The following is a 20591-nucleotide window of genomic DNA, read 5'->3' as shown; positions in this document are numbered from 1 at the left end:
TAAAATAAATAAATAAATATTGCACAAGCCTGTGCTCTTTTAACATGAACATTACATACAATTGCAAACAAATGCAACTACAATTTGCAAACAAAAAAACGGGCACATATCATTTTAATAACGCGGCGTGCTGCCAACTTGAAATCAAAAAGATGCAATAAAAACTTGATTCAGCAGCTGAATTAAAATCAAAAGTCTCAAGTGTCTCTCCACAACTTGCAATGCACATCAGTCTTGTGACCTTGTTCTCCCCCAGGCGACTTCGCTGTTTTGATCTGGTTCTGCAGAAAAAAAAAACGTCTCTCTCCCTCTGGTACACGGGAGACAGGGATCACCCAGTCTATTTTTCTTTTTTTAATTATAAATAAAATTACGTGGAAATTGACTGTTTTAATAAAATTCAAATTGTGAATATTTTCACCGGACATTTAAAAATTACCGGACTTTGGCAGATTTTACCAGTCATAGTCCGGTGATTACCGGATAACAAAAACCCAGAGTGGAATATTTATATATATGGAAGAAGAACTGTGTAGTTAACAGGAGCAGCTCCAGGCACCATGACTGGAAAAAAGACATCACTGTATGGGACACATTGTTTGACTGACAGGTGATCAGGTTGGGTTTCCATTACGCTGCCAAACGGTGCCAATCTCCTTTGATCTGACATCAGTTGTGTCGGGACAGTCGATGTGGAGATACATTTATGTGCTGATTGAGATTATAGCATTGAATTGTGTTTTTTGTGGGTATTTATTGCATTGTTAATGTGTCTGACAATCTGTGAGGTTGTGGTGACGTGTACGCACTGCCCGCCTGCCAGCCAAACTTCCACTGTGCCGGCTCCGCTGCGCCTTGCGCCAAAAGTAGATGTGGTTTCAGATGGCGAGCTTTTGGCGCACCTCGGCGAAGCCTTTTGGCACGAAAATGCCACTGCGCCAAGCTGAATCTGTCAGCACCTCCCCCTGCTGCGCCGCCACTCCCATCTCGGCGCACCTAGGCCTGGGAAACTTGGAAACCGTTCGCTTCGCGCGTTGCGCTGGTCGAAACTAGCTCTGCGCGGGGTGCGCCTCACTGCGCCACCCTGCGCTGCGCCGGGAAACTAGAGCCCCAAGTCCACAATAACCACATACGAGTGCCCCTCGTTAAAATACTGGATGCGCTGTTGCAGCATATTTGGCTCCTCTGCCTGCTCTGTGTCGCTAACAAACTCTCCTATGCCCATCTTGGGTCACCAACACAACGACTGACGACAAAAACCAAAATTGACCGGGCACTTTTTCACTTCCGTGTCAAGTCGGTGTCAATCAGGGCTTTGGTACATTCCCTTTCCGGTTTGTGTAATTTGTAAATTTGTTTCAGCACTTGTAAAAGTGTTTCGCGTCTTGTTAATTTGTTTTCCGAAACATAAATTTGTTTCGGGACTGGTAGAAGTGTTTTGGTAATGTAATTTTGTTTTATGATATGGAGACATGTTTTCCAAAATGTAAATTTGTCTCAAACTTTGTAAAAGTGTCTCACATTTTGTAATGTTGGTTTGCACTTCCCGGCCACTGTAATTTTCCCTGCACAGTCTTGATTCCTGGTAGAACTGGATGTTTTCCTCGGTTACAAAACACTGGTACATTAACCACAGAAACACACAGAAACAGTGGTGTAGTCTAGGTGATAATAGTCTAGTGGGTATACGCCGTATACCCACTAGAAAAGGTCCCGAATTTCCGTATAACCACTTAAAAATGCGCGAAGATACGTATCAGTATGTTTTTTTTGACATAACGTTCACTTTCCCGTTCATAAAGTCGCCTTCTCTGTGTTACGAAGCGGGCTCTTTTTGACCATATTTCGGGGGACACTACAGCTGGAGCTAACGTTAACATTTCAGAAAGGGAGCCTGTGTGTGCGTGTGTGTGTGTGTGAGCAGCAGTGTGAGGCTTGGAGGAAAGGGACTGATGTCCTGTTACTGTTAAATCTGCATAACTGCTCGACAAACACATTTGGTGCTCATATTAATACCACCATGGGTGAGGTTGAGACAAATATCCTTGACATGATATCAAAGGTGGAAAAGGCTTTTTGAGTAAATTTCTGTCACAGAGGCCTAATCTACAAAATAATTTACTGTCATCTAATCCCACAAACATACCAAAGCAGAGAGCTAACTCTTCAGCACAGTGTGTATGGCTGTGGGAGGAGCATGGCCAGAAATGGTGAGTCCCTGTACTCTGAATGAAGGTTTAGCTTGTATTTCAAAGGCCATTCACTGAAACTTTGATCATCCTTTTCTTATAACAGCTCAGATGAATTTCTTGCTCATATGAGCACTCATAGCAATCAGTGGAGAAACCAAATTGATCTGTGATCATCTGAGAATATATACATACCTCCTCTAGGCACATATTGGGTGACACTGGATTTTTTTTTTTTTTTTTTTTTTTGGCAGGCTTATTACCTGATTGAGATTCTGCATGTGACTTTTCCTTCTTTTACCTCGTCTGTTTGTGCTTGTTTCCTCATAGAATGTGTTATATGTGAGCAGTGCCGTCGTATGGGGGGGAAAAGTGATGATAATTCTAACAGCCCACGGCCCACTAGGGCCCACACACAGTTAAAAAAGTGGCAATGAATGGGGTAGAGGGGCCCACACCGATATTCTTTTAGGGGGCCCAGAATTCCTAGCAACTGCCCTGTATGTGAGTTCCATGTTGAGTTTTTTTTTTTTTTTTTTTTTTTTAACCAAGAACTTTGTCCTCTTATAATGCAAAAAATGTTAAAGATGATGAACCAAATGGTATGTAATCAAAAGTTGGCATGCTAACAACACAACATGTCCTTACAGGGTTTCATAAAATAATATGATACAAAAATCATCAAGAAACAGCCCAGAGGAAAATGTGTCACTCCAAGAGACTCACCTGTATTTTACAATGGGTCCATGTGCACTTATGCTGCATGTCATGAATATAGTCTATGACAAAATGATTTGCTGTTAAGATACAACACAATAGCCAAACTGTTTAGTCAGTCATCTGAAGATGTGTGTGTCTTAAAGCAGCTGTGTAAGAGTGTTGATTTTTAGTTAATGTTGTTCATTCTTTCCTGTAGAGTCCACCATATATAACAATGAGGAGCTCAGGATCGTGATGGTGGGGAAGACTAGAACTGGGAAGAGTGCAACTGGAAACACCATCCTGGGAAGAAAACAGTTTAAATCAAAGTTCTGCCCCACGTCTATGACTGTTGACTGTGCTAAGGCTACAGGTGTGGTGGATGGTCAAGAGGTTGCTGTTATCGACACTCCAGGCTTGTTTGACACAAGATATGACCAAGAGAAAACACTGACAGATAAGACCCAGTGCATTTCTTATGCTTCTCCTGGTCCTCATGTCTTCCTGGTAGTGATCAGGCTGGGCAGATACACAGAGGAGGAGAAGAAGACGGTGAAGAAGATTCAGGAAACCTTTGGTGAAGATGCAAACAAATACAGCATGGTTCTCTTCACTCATGGAGACCTGCTGGAGACCTCCATTGAAGAGTTCCTGGAGAGCAGTGAAGAGCTGCAAGAGCTTGTGGACCAATGTGACGGCCAGTATCACGTCTTCAATAATAAGAAGCAGGATGGCTCCCAGGTCACTGAGCTGCTGGAGAAAATCAGATATATAACAGAGAAGAACGGAGGAAGCCATTACACAAATGAGATGTTCCAAAAGGCTGAGAGGAAACTAGAGGAGGAGAAACAACAAATCTTAAGAGAGAAGGAGGAACAAATCCGCAAAGAGCGAGAGGAACTGCAGAAGGAGGTAGAGAGGAAATATGAAGAGCAACTGAAGAAAATGCAGGAGGAACTCCAAGCTGAGAGGGAGCGCGAGAAGGAGAGAGAGGAGGAGAGGAAGAGGGAGAGGGAAGAGACAGCAGCAGAGAGACAAAGAGTTAGGGAGGAAAAAGAGAGGGAAATCAGAGAATTAAAGGCAGAGCGTGATAGAGAATTGAGAGAGAGAACAAAAGAGTTGGAGAGAAGGCATGAAAGAGCAGCCAGACAGGAGGCTGAGAGCAGGAACCCAATATATCACATAGGAGACGCTTGTGAGTCAGTAGGTAAGGGTTTCAAAAGCGTTTGGAATTCATTTACAAGCTTGTTTCAATAACGTCAGTGCTATATTTAGCAACTGAAGTTTCCCTATGACAGTACAATAATACAATCATACAAAATATATTCAGCTAAAGAGTAATTTATGATCTTCAGTAGCTTTAACTTTTGCTTAATGTGAAATTTGTAGATAATGCAGCTCTTTTTGGGTTGCTGTGCTTTCAAATCATGCACTGTAAATTTTAGTTTGAATAAATGTTGTTTTTCAATGAAAACTGTGATAACAATTCTAAGTTGAGGTAATGATCTGACCTTTTTTTTATGATTCATAGAGCTGATAGGATTATGGGGCAACTTTTCAAAACTAACTGATGCTTTAAACTCCAGTTGGGAAACTCAACTAATGGCTGAGGTGAATTTGAATTTTAGCTGTAATGTGTTTTAAATGGTCACTGTCTAAGTGTGTTTTCCTGATTTTCCTGTGCTACACTCTGTACAATAAATGCTGAGACAGCTTTTGACTGAAGTGAGTGGTCTTTTATGTTGAGTATTTTGCAGAAATATGGGTTTGGATATCACTTCACTCAGAGGATTTGCATGCTTTACACTGACCCAAAAGCATTCATTTATTTAGATTAATGAACAGGTTTCGAGACCCATTATCTAGCTGTACAAAACAAGGTTGCCCAGTTTCTATGATCACAATATGACTTTTGGCCATCTTCACATACAAAACTGGTTTTACACATTACATAACAGTAAAACAATGGGTTTCCATAGGGAAAAAAAACTATTTAAGGAAATTGAAATACTGGACTTTAAACTCTATTTTATGAAGTCAAACCCAAAAGAAAATATAGCAATGCTGTCTCCTAAAAATGATGTTCCTGTACAACTAAACTGCATTATTAATTTATTGAAGGAGAAACATATTCTGTTGCAGATCACGTTTTTTTTTTTTTTTTTTTTTTTTTTTTTTTTTGTGACATATCACAAATATGCTCCTAATCAACATTTCTTGTATGTCATGTCAGGCAACATTTTAGCCATTTTCATAACTTTAGCCACCTAAAGTACTTGCATGATAGGGAAAGGTTAGGTTTAGGCCAAAAAACCAAAACAAAACAAACAAACAAAAAAAAAAGGGCGAGAGGGCGAGATTGTAGTCAGTCACAAACAAATGTTGTAAAATTAATTTTAATTAATTTAATTTTAATGAAGATGGGTGTAGACATAGTCAGAGTATATGAGTTAAATGACTTTGAAAGAAACTAGGATTAAAAACATCCTCACAGACAAAATAAACACACACAATTTTAAATTTATCTCTTCAATTTGCAATCAAACGACAAGAAACCAACACAATTATTGTATCTGTTATTTAACAAATCTCATGATAATCTAACTGATGGTCATTCATGGACGTATGGAAGAATTCAAACTGAGTTTTCAGCTCAGCCAAAACAAAAACAAAAAACAAAAAAACTGGATTGAATCTCATGCACAGTCTTGTAAGGAATGGATTGATGAGACGTGGTCAAGAGAAGCAGAAGGAATTTTCTGGCGTCCAGACACCAATACTATGGAATACATTATGAATTTACAACATAATTGTAACCTTAACGCCAGCCCATTGTAACAATATGGAGATATCTGATCAAAAATATTGTGATATTTGATTTAGTCCATATTGGCTGGCTCTATTGTTCAGCCTTTGGGAAATATTTGAATGAATAAAGGTCTTACAAAAGCTGGCATAAAATTTGAATCGCTCCCAGTGAATGTGCCTGAAGGTGTTTAGGACTTTGCACTTTCATTTTCACAGAGGAGTTTCAGGTTCAAAGAAGAGCAGCACTTCTTGTAAATGACAGGCGGGGGGAGCAGCAGTGTGAGGCTCGGAGGACATGGGCTGATTTCCTGTAAATGTTAAATCTGCATAACGGCTACAACGACAAACAGATTTGGTGCTCATGTTAATACCACGCATGAGTGAGGTTGAGACAAATGTCCTTGACATGATATCAAAGGTGGAAAAGGGTTTAGAAGTAAATTTCTGTCACAGAGGCCTAATCTACAAAATAATTTACTGTCATCTAATCCCACAAGCATACCAAAGCAGAGAGCTAACTCTTCAGCACAGTGTGTGTGGCTGTGGGAGGAGCATGATAGTATCATATAAATCAGGATGTTGCAGACTGACTCTGAACTCTGCATGGACACTTCAGCAGCAGCACATCTACTCTGAACTCTAAAACCCAGACATGGCAAGCAAACGGGCCAGATATGGTGAGTCCCTGTACTCTGAATGAAGGTTTAGCTTGTATTTCAAAGTGCATTCACTGAAACTATGATCATCCTTTTCTTATAACAGCTCAGATGAATTTCTTGCTCATATGAGCACTCATAGCAATCAGTGGAGAAACCAAATTGATCTGTGATCATCTGAGAATATATAGGGGAGAGTGGGGTAATTTGTGCTAAGGGGCAAGTAGTGCCACCCCTGTTATCTAGAAAACTATAGAAGAAGTTGGTTATGTGACCACATATTTTTGAAGAGGCATCCATTTCACTCATCCTGTAAAGAAGGGAGACACATGGCTTGAGAGATAAGCACATTTAAGTTCAAAAAAACTTTTTTTGCCCTCCAAAGTAAAATTTCCATAATCAAGGTTTTTTGATTGCTGTGTTTGAACAATTATAGAAAACAGTGATTTGAAAACAGTTCACACAGGTTTTAGTACTTTAGTAAGCTACACCATGAGTCTATACAGTTAGCATGATGTTAGCTCAAAACAGCTGGGGGATGCATTTTTTTCAAAATGGTGGGCTTGGGGTAATTTGTGCCAAAGGGCCTTGGGGTAAGTTGTGCCAGTGGCACAACCTGTGATTATATACTGTATATTACTTTATTGTATTTTATTGTTATTGTATATTGTCTTCTTACCTTTGATCACTACAACTATTCAGATTCAGATGAAGATGATTTGCAGGTGCTCATTTTGGAATTTTTATTTTGTTCTGGGTATGTGTTCATGTGGTGCTCGGCCTTGTTATAGAAAAGTGGCCTGTGAGCTTGTTAAAATAATAAATAAAGGTTAAATAAATAATTTTGTATTGAATTTGTTTTGCTTTTATATAGCATTATCATTTGTGAGATTAAAATGATCTGTTTTACTTCAATTATCAATGGCACATTTTACCCCAGTGTATTCTCTCTAATGGCACAATTTACCCCACATCGGGGGCAAGTTGTGCCACAAAACCACTTTTTTTTCGAAAGCTATATTTCTCAAACAGTTTATATAAGATCCAAAGTGATTGTTCCCAGGGATGCACAACATCCTAAACTATATGTGCATATTTTAGTTGGAGGCATTACTGTAATCCCCTCGCTTTAAAGGCACTTTAAGTAAAAACTGGCACTATTTACCCCACTCTCCCCTACATACCTCCTCTAGGCACATGTTGGGTGTCACTGGATTTTTTTTTTTTTTTTTTCAGGCTTATTACCTGATCGAGATTCTGCATGTGACTTAAAAACAAACGTAAAAACAAACAAACGGGGATGGGCGCATGCGCACGCTGCGACCGGCAGAGAGTTTCTCGGCATTCTTTGTTTTGTGTTAAGTAATTTTAAGAGTATTGTATGCCTTTGATCGTCATGGACAAGTGCTTCTGGATGTTTTCTATTGATCTGCTGATCTGATCTGCTCTGATCTGCTGTGATGGAGCTGTTTTTCCTCGTCGCATTGTGGACTCTGATTAACCTGCCATGGTGGTTCAGCGGAGTTGCACTTCCTTGCCCGAGGATTCAATATGACCGGGATTTTCTGCTGCAGTGGAACACACAGAATCGAATCGCTGGGTTAACATCAGACTTTCATCTGCCCGAGTTACCAGACGAGATTCGACGTGATGTCAGTGTGAATTTTAGCAGCGATTATACGAGGAGAACTAAAATAAGGAAGCGGGGGAAAAGGGGAGGTGTCAGGCTGCGCCTAAAGAAGCGGCAGCTCACTCGCCTTCCCCTGCCCTCCCTGATCCTGGGGAACGCACAGCCTCTGCGGAATAAACTTGACGAGGTTCAAGGAAATGTTCGTTTCCTACGCGACTACAAGGACTGCTGTGTTATGGCCTTCACGGAGTCCTGGTTTACGGAGCAGAACTCGGATACTGACCTTTCTATTGATGGATTTGGAGCCCCATTCCGTCAGGATCGGAATGCAGAGATGACAGGGAAATCACGGGGAGGGGGCGTGTGCATGTACGTCAACAAGCGCTACTGTAGCTCTGTGACAGTGAGGGAAAGCCTCTGTTCGCCTGACGTAGAACTCCTGTCAGTGTTGCTCCGCCCATTTTACCTGCCCCGTGAATTCCCTCAGATATTCATCACAACTGTGTATATTCCTCCCAAAGCAAACCCAGCTACTGCAACTAGCACTATCTTTGATGTAGTGCAGAAATTACAGTCCTTGTCATCTGAAGCACCACATTTCGTATTGGGAGGCTTCAATCATGTGTCATTGAAAAAGACTTTAAAGAACTTTTATCAGTATGTTACTTGCACAACCAGGAAGGACAAGACATTAGATCTCTGCTATGGTACAGTTAAGGGAGCTTATAAATCAATTAGGCTGCCTCCATTAGGTTCTGCTGATCACAACTGTTCTCCCTACATATAAAACTGTACTTAAAAGAGAGAAAATGCAGACCAAAGAGGTTAAAATCTGGTCTGAGGAATCCACTGCTTGTCTCCAGGGGTGCTTTGACTGCACCGATTGGGAGATGTTTAAAGACTCCTCCACAGACATTGATGAACTCACGGATGTGATTTGTTCCTATGTGACTTTTTGTGAGAGCCTGATCATTCCCACCAAAACGATCAAGGTGTACCCCAATAATAAACCCTGGATGTCCAAGGAGGTCAGGGCTTACCTTCAGAGGAAGAAGCTGTCCTTTAAATGCTGCGAAAAGAGAGTTAAGAACTGAAATTCTAAGGGCTAAACAAAAATACAAATCCAAAGTAGAGAGCAAACTAACGGGGAAGAACCTTTCTGCTGCCTGGTCTGGTATTAAGACAATGGCAGGCATACAGCAGACAAAGAGCACTTATGTCACTATAGATGGCTACAGGTCAAACTGTGAATTAGCCAGTGCTCTTAATAAGTTCTACATGCGATTTGACCAGTTTGATTTCAGTGAGGAAGTTAGGGGGTTGAGAAATAATCTTAAAGATGATCGACACTTTGCACTAGAACAGAGAGAAGTGGAAAAGTCTCTCCTCTCTCTCAAAGCAAACAAAAGCCCTGGTCCTGACAAAATCAGTGGCATTTTGCTTAAGTCATGTGCAAAACAATTAAGTTCTATCGTTCATCACATCTTGATTGTGTCACTGAGTCAGCAAAAGGTGCCCAGGCTGTGGAAACAGGCTGAAATTATCCCTGTTCCTAAGGTCAACAGACCTAAAATCCTGAATGACTTTAGACCAGTTGCCCTTACCTCTCTTCTAATGAAAACATTTGAAAAAATGGTCAAGTCAGAGCTCCTAGGGAGGATAGCACATGCACTCGACCCCATGCAATTTGCTTACAGGGCCCACAGAGGTGTTGAAGATGCCACGCTCACTCTGTTAAACCTTTTATTTAAACATCTGGAGGGGAACAAAACCCATGCTAGACTGACTTTTATTGATTTCTCATCAGCTTTTAACTCCATCCAGCCTCATGTTTTAGCTACAAGGCTCATTGAGCAGTTTCAGCTGAGTCCTAACTTGGTGGGTTGGATTTTGGATTTTTTAACACAGAGAACACAGAGAGTCAAAGTGAATGGCATTTTATCCGAGTCCCTCTGCTCCTCTACTGGCTCACCCCAGGGATGTGTTCTTTCACCATTGCTTTTTATACTTTACACAAACATGTGCCAGAGTGTTTATGAGGATAGGCACATTGTAAAATTTGCAGACGATACGGTTATTGTGAGTTTGTTACACAATAACGAATCCAGCCATGGTCCAGTCTTGAAGGATTTTATTAGTTGGTGTGATCTTTCGTTTTTGGTGCTTAACACATCCAAAACGAAGGACATGGTCATCGACTTCAGAGCACAAGCTCCAAATCAGGACCCCACAGTCATTAAGGGCCAACCTGTGGATTGTGTGGACAGTTACAAATATCTTGGGACTGTCATTGATGCCAAACTGACTTTTAGCAAGAACTGTGATGCTGTGTGTAAGAAGGGACATCAGCGTTTGTTTTACTTACGGAAATTGTCCCGTTTCAATGTCGACAAAACTATGCTGACCCTGTTTTATCATGCTTTTATTGAGTCATTATTGTCTTTTGCCCTGGTGTCCTGGTTTGGGAATCTGTCACTACAGGACAAAAATTCCCTGAACCAAATTATTAAGTGGGCTGGCCGGCTAATTGGGGAGCCTCAACTCACTATGTCAACCTTGTATGGCACACAGCTGCAGCGTAAAGCCAGCTCTATCCTTAACGACTGTTCTCATCCTTTGCATAGTGAGTTTCAACTCCTTCGTTCTGGCTGTCGTTTTGTGGTCCCTAAGGGTAGGACAAAACGTTACAGGAATAGTTTTGTACCCACAGCAATTGTAATGCTGAATAGTAGGGCCACAAGGTGAACAATTTCGTTCATATTGAACTGTAGTAGGATCCGTGGAGATGTCCAGGCACTTTTATATTCTGTGATGACTGCATTGTTTTTCTATTGTATGATTTGTCTGTTTTGATGTCTTTGTGTGGCTGTTATACTGAGATTGCTGAGTTCCTGTCTGCACAACAAATTTACCTTCTGGTACCAATAAAGAAACCTTGAAACCTTTCCTTATTTTACCTCATCTGTTTGTGCTTGTTTCCTCATTTTTTTTAACCAAGAACTTTGTCCTCTTATAATGCAAGAAATGTTAAGGATGATAAACCAAATGGTATGTAATCAAAAACCTATGGTGATATTGTGAACCTTTATGAAAGCATTCTTATAGAAATGTTTAATAATACTGATATATAGTGCGTAACCCCCCCATTCTGGACATTTATGACAATCGCCGCATCAGCAAAGCCAGGAAAATCATTAAAGACCCCAGCCACCCCAACGACAAACTCTTCCAGCTGCTGCCGTTCGGCAGACGTTACCGAAGCCCCAGAGCCAGGACCAGCAGGCTTAAGGACTCTTTGTTCCCCCAAGCAGTCAGACTGTTGAATGCCTCTTGAACACTGCTAACACACTGTCACTGCTGGTGTCGATGGGAGGCAAGACCTAAGATTTTTGCTCTTTCTTATATGTAATATAATTATGATTCTGAATCTGAACTCCATGTGCACCTATGCTGCATGTCATGAATATAGTGTATGACAAAATGTTTTGCTGTTACAATACAACAAAATAGCCAAACTGTTTAGTCAGTCATCTGAAGATGTGTGTGTCTTAAAGCAGCTGTGTAAGAGTGTTGATTTTTAGTTTTAGTGCTGATGTTGTTCATTCTTTCCTGTAGAGTCCACCATATATAACAATGAGGTGCTCAGGATCGTGATGGTGGGGAAGACTGGAATTGGGAAGAGTGCAACTGGAAACACCATCCTGGGAAAAAAATACTTTGAATCAAAGTTCAGCCCCACGTCTATGACTGTTGACTGTGCTAAGGCTACAGGTGTGGTGGATGGTCAAGAGGTTGCTGTTATCGACACTCCAGGCTTGTTTGACACAAGATATGACCAAGAGGAACACTGAAAGATATGACCCAGTGCATTTCTTTTGCTGCTCCTGGTCCTCATGTCTTCCTGGTAGTGATCAAGCTGGGCAGATACACAGAGGAGGAGAAGAAGACGGTGCAGAAGATTCAGGAAACCTTTGGTCAAGATGCAAACAAATACAGCATGGTTCTCTTCACTCATGGAGACCAGCTGGAGGATACCTCCATTGAAGAGTTCCTGGAGAAGAGCAAAGAGCTGCAAGACCTTGTGAACCAATGTAACGGCCAGTATCACGTCTTCAATAATAAGAAGCAGGATGGCTCCCAGGTCACCGAGCTGCTGGAGAAAATCAGACAAATAACAAAGAAGAACGGAGGAAGCCATTACACAAATGAGATGTTCCAAAAGGCTGAGAGGAAACTAGAGGAGGAAAAACAACAAATCTTAAAAGAGAAGGAGGAAGAAATCCGCAAAGAGAGAGAGGAAATGCAGAAGGAAGTAGAGAGGAAATATGAAGAGCAACTGAAGAAAATGAAGGAGGAACTCCAAGCTGAGAGGGAGCGTGAGAAGAAGGAGAGAGAGGAGGAGAGGAAGAGGGAGAGGAAAGAAAGAGAGGAGGAGAGGAAGAGGGAGAAGGAGAGAGAGGAGGAGAGGAAGAGGGAGAGGGAAGAAAGAGAGGAGGAGAGGAAGAGGGAGAAGGAGAGAGAGGAGGAGAGGAAGAGGGAGAGGGAAGAAAGAGAGAGGGAGAGGAAGAGGGAGAAGGAGAGAGAGGAGGAGAGGAAGAGGGAGAGGGAAGAAAGAGAGAGGGAGAGGAAGAAAGAGAGGGAGGAAAAAGAGAGACTAATCAGAGAATTAGAGGCAAAGTGTGAAAGAGAATTGAGAGAGAGAACACAACAGTTGCAGGCAGAGCATGAAAGAGCAGCCAGACGGACTGCTGAAAAAAGGAAACGAAAATGTAACCTGATGTAGGGTCTCAAAAAGTTTTTGAAAAAGTTGTAAGTTGGTTTTAATAACGTCAGTGCTAAATTTAGCAACTAAAGTTTCCCTATGACAGTACAATAATACAATCATACAAAATATATTCAGCTAAAGAGTAATTTATGATCTTCAGTAGCTTTAACTTTTGCTTAATGTGAAATTTGTAGATAATGCAGCTCTTTTTGGGTTGCTGTGCTTTCAAATCATGCACTGTAAATTTTAGTTTGAATAAGTGTTGTTTTTCAATGAAAACTGTGATAACAATTCTAAGTTGAGGTAATGATCTGACCTTTTTTTTATGATTCATAGAGCTGATAGGATTATGGGGCAACTTTTCAAAACTAACTGATGCTTTAAACTCCAGTTGGGAAACACAACTAATGGCTGAAGTGAATTTGAATTTTAGCTGTAATGTGTTTTAAATGGTCACTGTCTAAGTGTGTTTTCCTGATTTTCCTGTGCTACACTCTGTACAATAAATGCTGAGACAGCTTTTGACTGAAGTGAGTGGTCTTTTATGTTGAGTATTTTGCAGAAATATGGGTTTGGATATCACTTCACTCAGAGGATTTGAATGCTTTACACTGACCCAAAAGCATTCATTTATTTAGACTAATGAACAGGTTTCAAGACCCATTATCTAGCTGTACAAAACAAGTCGATAATAGCAACTCTCTGAGTCAGAGAGTTGCTATAGCAACAAGGCCCGTAGCAACAAGGCAAGCAAACCAAGCAAATGCCTGGGGCCCCGAGCTGGCCAGGGGCCCCCAGACAGCAACTGGTTCTGAACTGCCAAATTCCTTGAGATGGCCCTGCCTCTGACCGTCCAATTGTTTAAATAAATGGCTAATGTTGTAAGACCATCACTTGTCCAAGTCATTTCTGTGCTAGCAATTTTCAGGGGTTTTATTTTGAAATGTATTTTTTTAAACAATTGGCTTGTACCAGTGTTGTATTGTAAAGGGCACATTCTATAGTACTTTGATTTTACAGTGATAATCTGTTAATGGAGATTACAGTAGGAACACTAAACTAACAGTATAATGGCAACAGGCCTCAGCGAGGATCTGGATCCTTTACAGTTCGCATATAGATGCTGTATCCACCACACTCCACCTTGCCCAGTCACATCTGGAACACAAGAACACCTATGCCAGGATATTATTCATTGACTTAAGCTCCACTTTTAATACAATCATCCCACAATAATTAGAGGAGAACTGGCACGTGCAGTTCTACAGTTCACACACACACACGCACACACACACGCACACACACACACACACACTTACAAAAATAAATAAATAAATGAATAAATAAATAAAATAATAATAAAAAAACATTACTTTGACAAAAGGGCACTTTGGGCATCAAGGGGCAAAGGGGCAGGTGCCCCCCCCCCCCCCCCCCCCCCCCCCCCTATGTTTCTCTTATCATGGGCAAAGTTCATTAGAGAGATGTCATGATGCATTATTTTACTCTTAAGCAGTGTTTTCCTATGTTTCTAGAGGCAATGAGGCATAGACTGTTATTTCACTAAAACTATGCAATATGCATATTCACATAATTACAGTATAAATACAACAACAAGACTTTGTAAGGTTCCTGAAGTAACTTTGAATGTGTTTGCCTTGCGACTGCCTGGTCACGTGGTAAACCACCAGCCCTATGCTGTTTGTGGGCTGTGTAGTGTTGTGGCTCTTGCCCAGGCGGGGAGTTGAACCCTGGTCTCCTGCATGGCAGGCAGAGACACTATCCACTGTGCCACTGGGGCTTGTGTGGGCGGAGCCAGAAATGAGGCTCTATGAAGCACACAGCATGAGTGACAGTGCTGCTTGGGAAAGAGTTGCTTAAAACTAATGATCAAACAGCTGCTTTTTTCCTCAATGACAGTAAGTCCAAGCGGAAAATAAGGTATCATGAGAAAGGTAAGGCTTTGGGCTTTAAAACTGTGTCAAAATTATGTTCCAACAATTAGAAGAATTTGAATTGTGATTTTCTCAACCTCTCATTTAAACATATCAGTACTTGTTTGTTCATAACATTTACACACAAATTAGATATAATATGCATACAAAATATATGACTTTTAGAACCTTGCTGTCTTGTGCAAAGTGGATTGTCAAACTGAATAAAATCACAAAAATATTTAAATACATCATTCAATTATTTTTTACTTCATTATCAGCACTAGGAATAATTGTAGCAAATGTTGCTACAGTTCAACCAGTTATATTGTACGGTATGTTTCTGTATGGTGTTTCAAATTTGTGTTCTATGTGCCCCCTTTAAACTTTGAGCACCTGCCCCTCCAGATGTCTCTGCATGGCCCTGGTGGAGAAGTTGGGAAAGCTGCGGATGCACACAGGCCTCTGTAATCTGTAATCCTAGACTTCCTGACACAGAGGAGGCAGAGAGTCGGCAGCAGCATGTCCAAACCTGCTGTGGTGAACACTGGATTACCACAAAGTAACGTTTGACTGTTTAATTTAATCAACTTAACCACGGTTGGAGGGGGTGTGCTCCAGTACGGTACGGGCGCTCATGGTACGGGCGCTCATGCACGAGCACATGCACAGTCATGCACGCAGCGTGCGAACGTGGATACAACGTAAATCATGCCGTCCTCCTGCTTCCGCAAAATAATTTAATGCGCGCAGCGCGATTAACTGCAAGTCGCGTGTTATGTCCCCGGCCTAGGGGAACCTGGATCCATAACATGAGTGAGCCCCCACTCTTCTCATCTCCAAGAATGTTGGACAATAGGGTGACGTTTACAGAGCAGCGTATTTATTAATGGCTCGGACAGGAGAACAATTGCCAAAACAACAAACAGAACAACTAAATGAGCCCTGCCCTTACCTGACAGAGAAAAACAAAGCAAACAAAAGACATTATCTTACCTACCTCCTAATATCAAAACATGAGAAAAATGGTTACAAAATAAAAAGGCTTCTCCTTCCTACTTGCTGCTCTGTTTTTCTTGTTACCATAGATATTTACAAAAATGAACGACACCAAAATGACCTAGTAACTAGGTTTGCACTAAACTAACAAAGGAGTCACTCTAAGTGGCTATCAAACACAGTCAAATCACAACCGCTCTCTAAATCAATCTCTGCATGGCCTCCATGGTTGGGGATGGAAAGAGGAAGAAGGGGCGGGAGACCAACACCGGCAGGAAGATATAGGCGGGCCCATCCAATCAGCTACAGCCTTCAGTCAGCTGACCAATTACCCCACACACCTGCAACTGAACACACTGATTTGCAGGTATACTGAGGGAGAAGAGGAGAAGGGAGGGAGAGAGAGCAGTACACCAACACAACACAAAAACACAATTCATAACACCTCCCCACCCAAAGAAAATCAAACATTTTCTCCCCTACAGAAAATGTTTGATTTATCAAACTCTCGACAAAGCATCAGCCATAACATTTTCTGAACCCTTCTTGTACCGGATTTCGATGTTAAAATCCTGGACCAGTAGGGACCAGCGCATCAGACGCTGGTTGCTGTTGCATTGCACAATCAATAATCAACTAATAATAATAATCAACCAGATCCAGCACACCTGACCGGATGGAGTGGAAAAATTTACAATAGAAAACAAGTCAGATTTGGCGTGAGATTTCTCTCTCGAGCGTGAGAGCGTGAGATTGAGGCTGAATGCGTGACTGTCACGGCCAATGCGTGAGAGTTGGCAACCCTGGGAGCAGGATGCCTACAGACGGGAGGTGGAGCAGCTGGTTGTCTGGTGCAAAAATCACAATCTTGTCCTCAATACAAAGAAGGCCAAAGAGATGATTATTGATTTCAGGAAGAACAGTTCCAACCACCATCCACTGACCATTGAGGGGTCTGTGGTAGAGAGGGTCAAGAGCACCAAGTTCCTGGGGGTTCTGCTTACAGAGGACCAAGGCATGAGCTGCAATACCACCTCCATCATCAAGAGGGCCCAGCAGCAGCTTCACTCTCTCCACAGGCTGACAAGGGCAAACCTCTCCACATCACCCCTAAACATGTCCTATCAGGGAACCATAGAGAGCCTGCTCACTTATTGTGTCACCTCATGGTTTGGGAACAGCACTATGGTGGAGTGGAAACAACTGGACAGGGTCAGGAAGACGGCGGAGAGAATAATTGGAGCTTCACTGCCACCAATGGTGGACATTTACCATCAACACTGCATCTGCAGGCCCGCAGCATCATCAAAGACCCCTCCCACAGCCTGTTCTCACCTATGCAGGTCGGGAGGAGATACAGGTGCATCAGGTGCAGGACCACCTGGATGCTGAACAGGTTTTTCCCCCAGGCGGTCAGACTCCTGAACTCACATCATATTGAACCACCTCACAATTAGAGCACAGTATTATTATGGGCACCAGAAGAACACACACTCACACTCACTCACACCAAGTGACACTGACTCTTCACATTTTATTGTCTTTTTTAACTTATTTATTTGTTTCTTCTGACACTTGACTGGACTCTGTCTTTGTTAATGAAGTGTGGGTTTTTCGTATTGCGAAACGCAATTTTGTTTTGTATGTATGTCAATGTACATGAAATGACAATAAAGGTATCTTAGCCTTAATCAGCTAAATAGTTAACAGTATTACACTGTAAAACTATGCTATAAACAGCACAATACTGTATATTTTTTTTACAGTAATACACTGTTGTTCTAGATTACAGCAGGTATACTACAGAATAACTGTAAATTTAAGTATAATACTGGCTGCCAGTATTTTACTGTAATTTTACAGGGAATTTACAGGAAAAATAGTTTAAAAGAAGAGCAGCACTTCTTGTGAATGCTGACAGGCGGGGGGAGCAGCAGTATGAGGCTTCGACTAAATGGACTGATTTCCTGTAAATGTTTGTGGACCAAAGGTGGATAAGTCACTTGTCATGATCATTGTAATTGAGCTCAAAAACTTGAGAGCTGACCAGGCTGTGGGTTTAAAGATTAACAGACCGATAATCTAAATGTTGAGGGGTTTTAATCAGACAGAATTTAAAAGGATGCCCAGTGATGGATGTAAAAATGAAGTGAAAAGGCAGGGGAAAAGAAAAAAGAGTCATCATAATACTCATCATAATATACTGTGAACTAACCACAGAAACAAAGCAGAGAGCATTGAATTTTAAATCACCTGGCAGTGCAATTTAAAATAAAACTGCGTAACTACAACAACTATAAACAGATTTGGTGCTCATATTAATACCACCATGGGTGAGGTTGAGACAAATATTTTTGACATGATATCAAAGGTGGAAAAGGCTTTTCGAGTACATTTCTGTCACAGAGGCCTAATCTACAAAATAATTTACTGTCATCTAATCCCACAAACATACCAAAGCAGAGAGCTAACTCTTCAGCACAGTGTGTGTGGCTGTGGGAGGAGCATGATAGTATCACATAAAACAGGAAGTTGCAGACAGACTCTGAACTCTGCATCGACACTTCAGCAGCAGCACATCTACTGTGAACTCTAAAACCCAGACATGGCAAGCAAACGGCCCAGATATGGTGAGTCCCTGTACTCTGAATGAAGGTTTTGCTTGTATTTCAAAGTGCATTCACTGAAACTTTGATCATCCTTTTCTTATAACAGCTCAGATGAATTTCTTGCTCATATGAGCACTCATAGCAATCAGTGGAGAAACCAAACTGATCTGTGATCATCTGAGAATATATTCATACCTCCTGTAGGCACATATTGGGTGCCGCTGGAATTTTTTTATTTTCAGGCTTATTACCTGATCGAGATTCTGCATGTGACTTCCTTATTTTACCTTGTCTGTTTGTGCTTGTTTCCTCATAGAATGTGTTATATGTGAGTTCCATGTTTCGTTTTTTTTTTTTTTTTTTTTTAACAAAGATCTTTGTCCTCTTATAATGCAAGAAATGTTAAGGATGATAAACCAAATGATATGTAATCATGGTGCTGTCGTGAACCTTTATGAAAACATTCTTATAGAAATGTTTTATGATACCAATATATAGCGCCTAACCACAACTGTAACCCCCCCACCCCCCCTTTTTTCCCAACATATGCACTAATGAGTTGCATAAAGCCATATCAAGCTATTTATAACATGTAGGCTAAGCAACAGAGACCAAGTCGGCATCCTAACAACACAACATGTACTTACAGGGTTTCATAAAATATTATAATACAAAAATCACTAAGAAACAGCCCAGAGGAAAATGTGTCACTCCAAGAGACGCACCTATATTTTACAATGGGCCACCCAAGTCCATGTGCACCTATGCTGCATGTTATGAATATAGTCTATGACAAAATGATTTGCTGTTAAGATACAACACAATAGCCAAACTGTTCAGTCAATCATCTGAAGATGTGTGTCTTAAAGCAGCTGTGTAAAAGTGTTGATTTTTAGTTAATGTTGTTCATTCTTTCCTGTAGAGTCCACCGTATATAACAATGAGGTGCTCAGGATCGTGCTGGTGGGGAAGACTGGAGGTGGGAAGAGTGCAACTGGAAACACCATCCTGGGAAGAAAACACTTTGAATCAAAGTTCTGTCCCGAGTCTTTGACTGTTAAATGTGCTAAGGCTAAAGGTGTGGTGGATGGTCAAGAGGTTGCTGTTATCGACACTCCAGGCTTGTTTGACACAAGATGTAGCCAAAAGCAAACACTGAAAGATGTGACCCAGTGCATTTCTTTTGCTGCTCCTGGTCCTCATGTCTTCCTGGTAGTGATCAGGCTGGGCAGATACACAGAGGAGGAGAAAAAGACGGTGCAGAAGATTCAGGAAACTTTTGGTCAGGATGCAAACAAATACAGCATGGTTCTCTTCACTCATGGAGACCAGCTGGATACTTCCATTGAAGAATTCCTGGAGAAAAGTGTAGACCTGCAAGACCTTGTGGACCAATGTGACGGCCAGTATCACGTCTTCAATAATAAGAAGCAGGATGGCTCCCAGGTCACCAAGCTGCTGGAGAAAATCAGACAAATAACAGAGAAGAACGGAGGAAGCCATTACACAAATGAGATGTTCCAAAAGGCTGAGAGGAAACTAGAGGAGGAGAAACAACAAATCTTAAGAGAGAAGGAGGAACAAATCCGCAAAGAGAGAGAGAAAATTGAGAAGGAAGAAAGGAGGAAATATGAAGAACAATTGAAGAAAATAAATGAGCAACTCCAAGCTGAGAGGGAGCACGAAAAGAAGGAGAGAGAGGAGGAGAGAAAGAGGGAGAGGGAAGAGAGAGATAAGGAGAGGAAGAGGGAGAGGGAGAAGGAGAAGGAGAGAGAGGAGGAGAGGAAGAGGGAGAGGGAGAAGGAGAAGAAGGAGAGAGAGGAGGAGAGGAAGAGGGAGAAAAAAGAGAGAGATGAGGAGAGGAAAAGGGAGCAGAAAGAAAGAGATGAGGAGAGACAAAAACGGGAAAGGGAAATCAGAAAATTAACAGAAAACTATGAAAGAAAATTGAGAGAGAGAATAGAAGAGTTGGAGAGAGAGCATGAAAGAGCAGCCAGAGAGGAGGCTGAGGAAAGGAACCCAATATTAGAAATAGGGATAGGGATAGGGATAGGGATAGGATTAGTAGCCCTAGCACTGGTGGTGCTATAGCAAGCCTCTAAATTTCAAAACTTTGAAAATTCATAACAAATCAACCCTATGTGCTACAGCTTTGCAGCTTTCATCAAAATGTAGCCCCAATACTGAAGAAACTTTTGTACATTTAAACCTATTGCAAATTATGAAGTCCATCACTCTATTTTTTTTCAAAAACTGTAAAACTTATTAAACCTATCTCCTCCCACAATTTTTGCTCAAATGT

At 41.4% G+C, this 20591-nt stretch overlaps 2 protein-coding genes across 2 annotated transcripts in view; both read left to right on the top strand.

Moving 5' to 3' along the window:
• Nucleotides 1-4491, top strand: part of LOC115357496 (GTPase IMAP family member 8-like) — a 28126-nt gene extending 23635 nt beyond the window's left edge. The window contains exons 4-5 of the mRNA XM_030048969.1: nucleotides 3108-3906; nucleotides 4475-4491. Coding sequence (XP_029904829.1) covers nucleotides 3108-3906; nucleotides 4475-4491 — 816 coding nt within the window. The remainder of the gene's footprint in view (nucleotides 1-3107; nucleotides 3907-4474) is intronic.
• Nucleotides 4492-6234: 1743 nt separating this feature from the next.
• LOC115359036 (GTPase IMAP family member 9-like) lies at nucleotides 6235-20128 on the top strand (the record flags this gene model as incomplete). Its single annotated transcript, XM_030051290.1, has 2 exons — nucleotides 6235-6373; nucleotides 19212-20128. Coding segments are annotated over exons 1-2 (942 nt in total), but the record flags the coding sequence as incomplete, so codon positions are not given.
• Nucleotides 20129-20591: the final 463 nt, after the last annotated feature.

Source organism: Myripristis murdjan, chromosome 1, assembly GCF_902150065.1.
Source record: "Myripristis murdjan chromosome 1, fMyrMur1.1, whole genome shotgun sequence".
Taxonomy (NCBI): domain Eukaryota; kingdom Metazoa; phylum Chordata; class Actinopteri; order Holocentriformes; family Holocentridae; genus Myripristis; species Myripristis murdjan.
The sequence above is the reverse complement of the archived record's forward strand: the minus strand, read 5'-3'. Positions and strand labels throughout refer to the sequence as shown.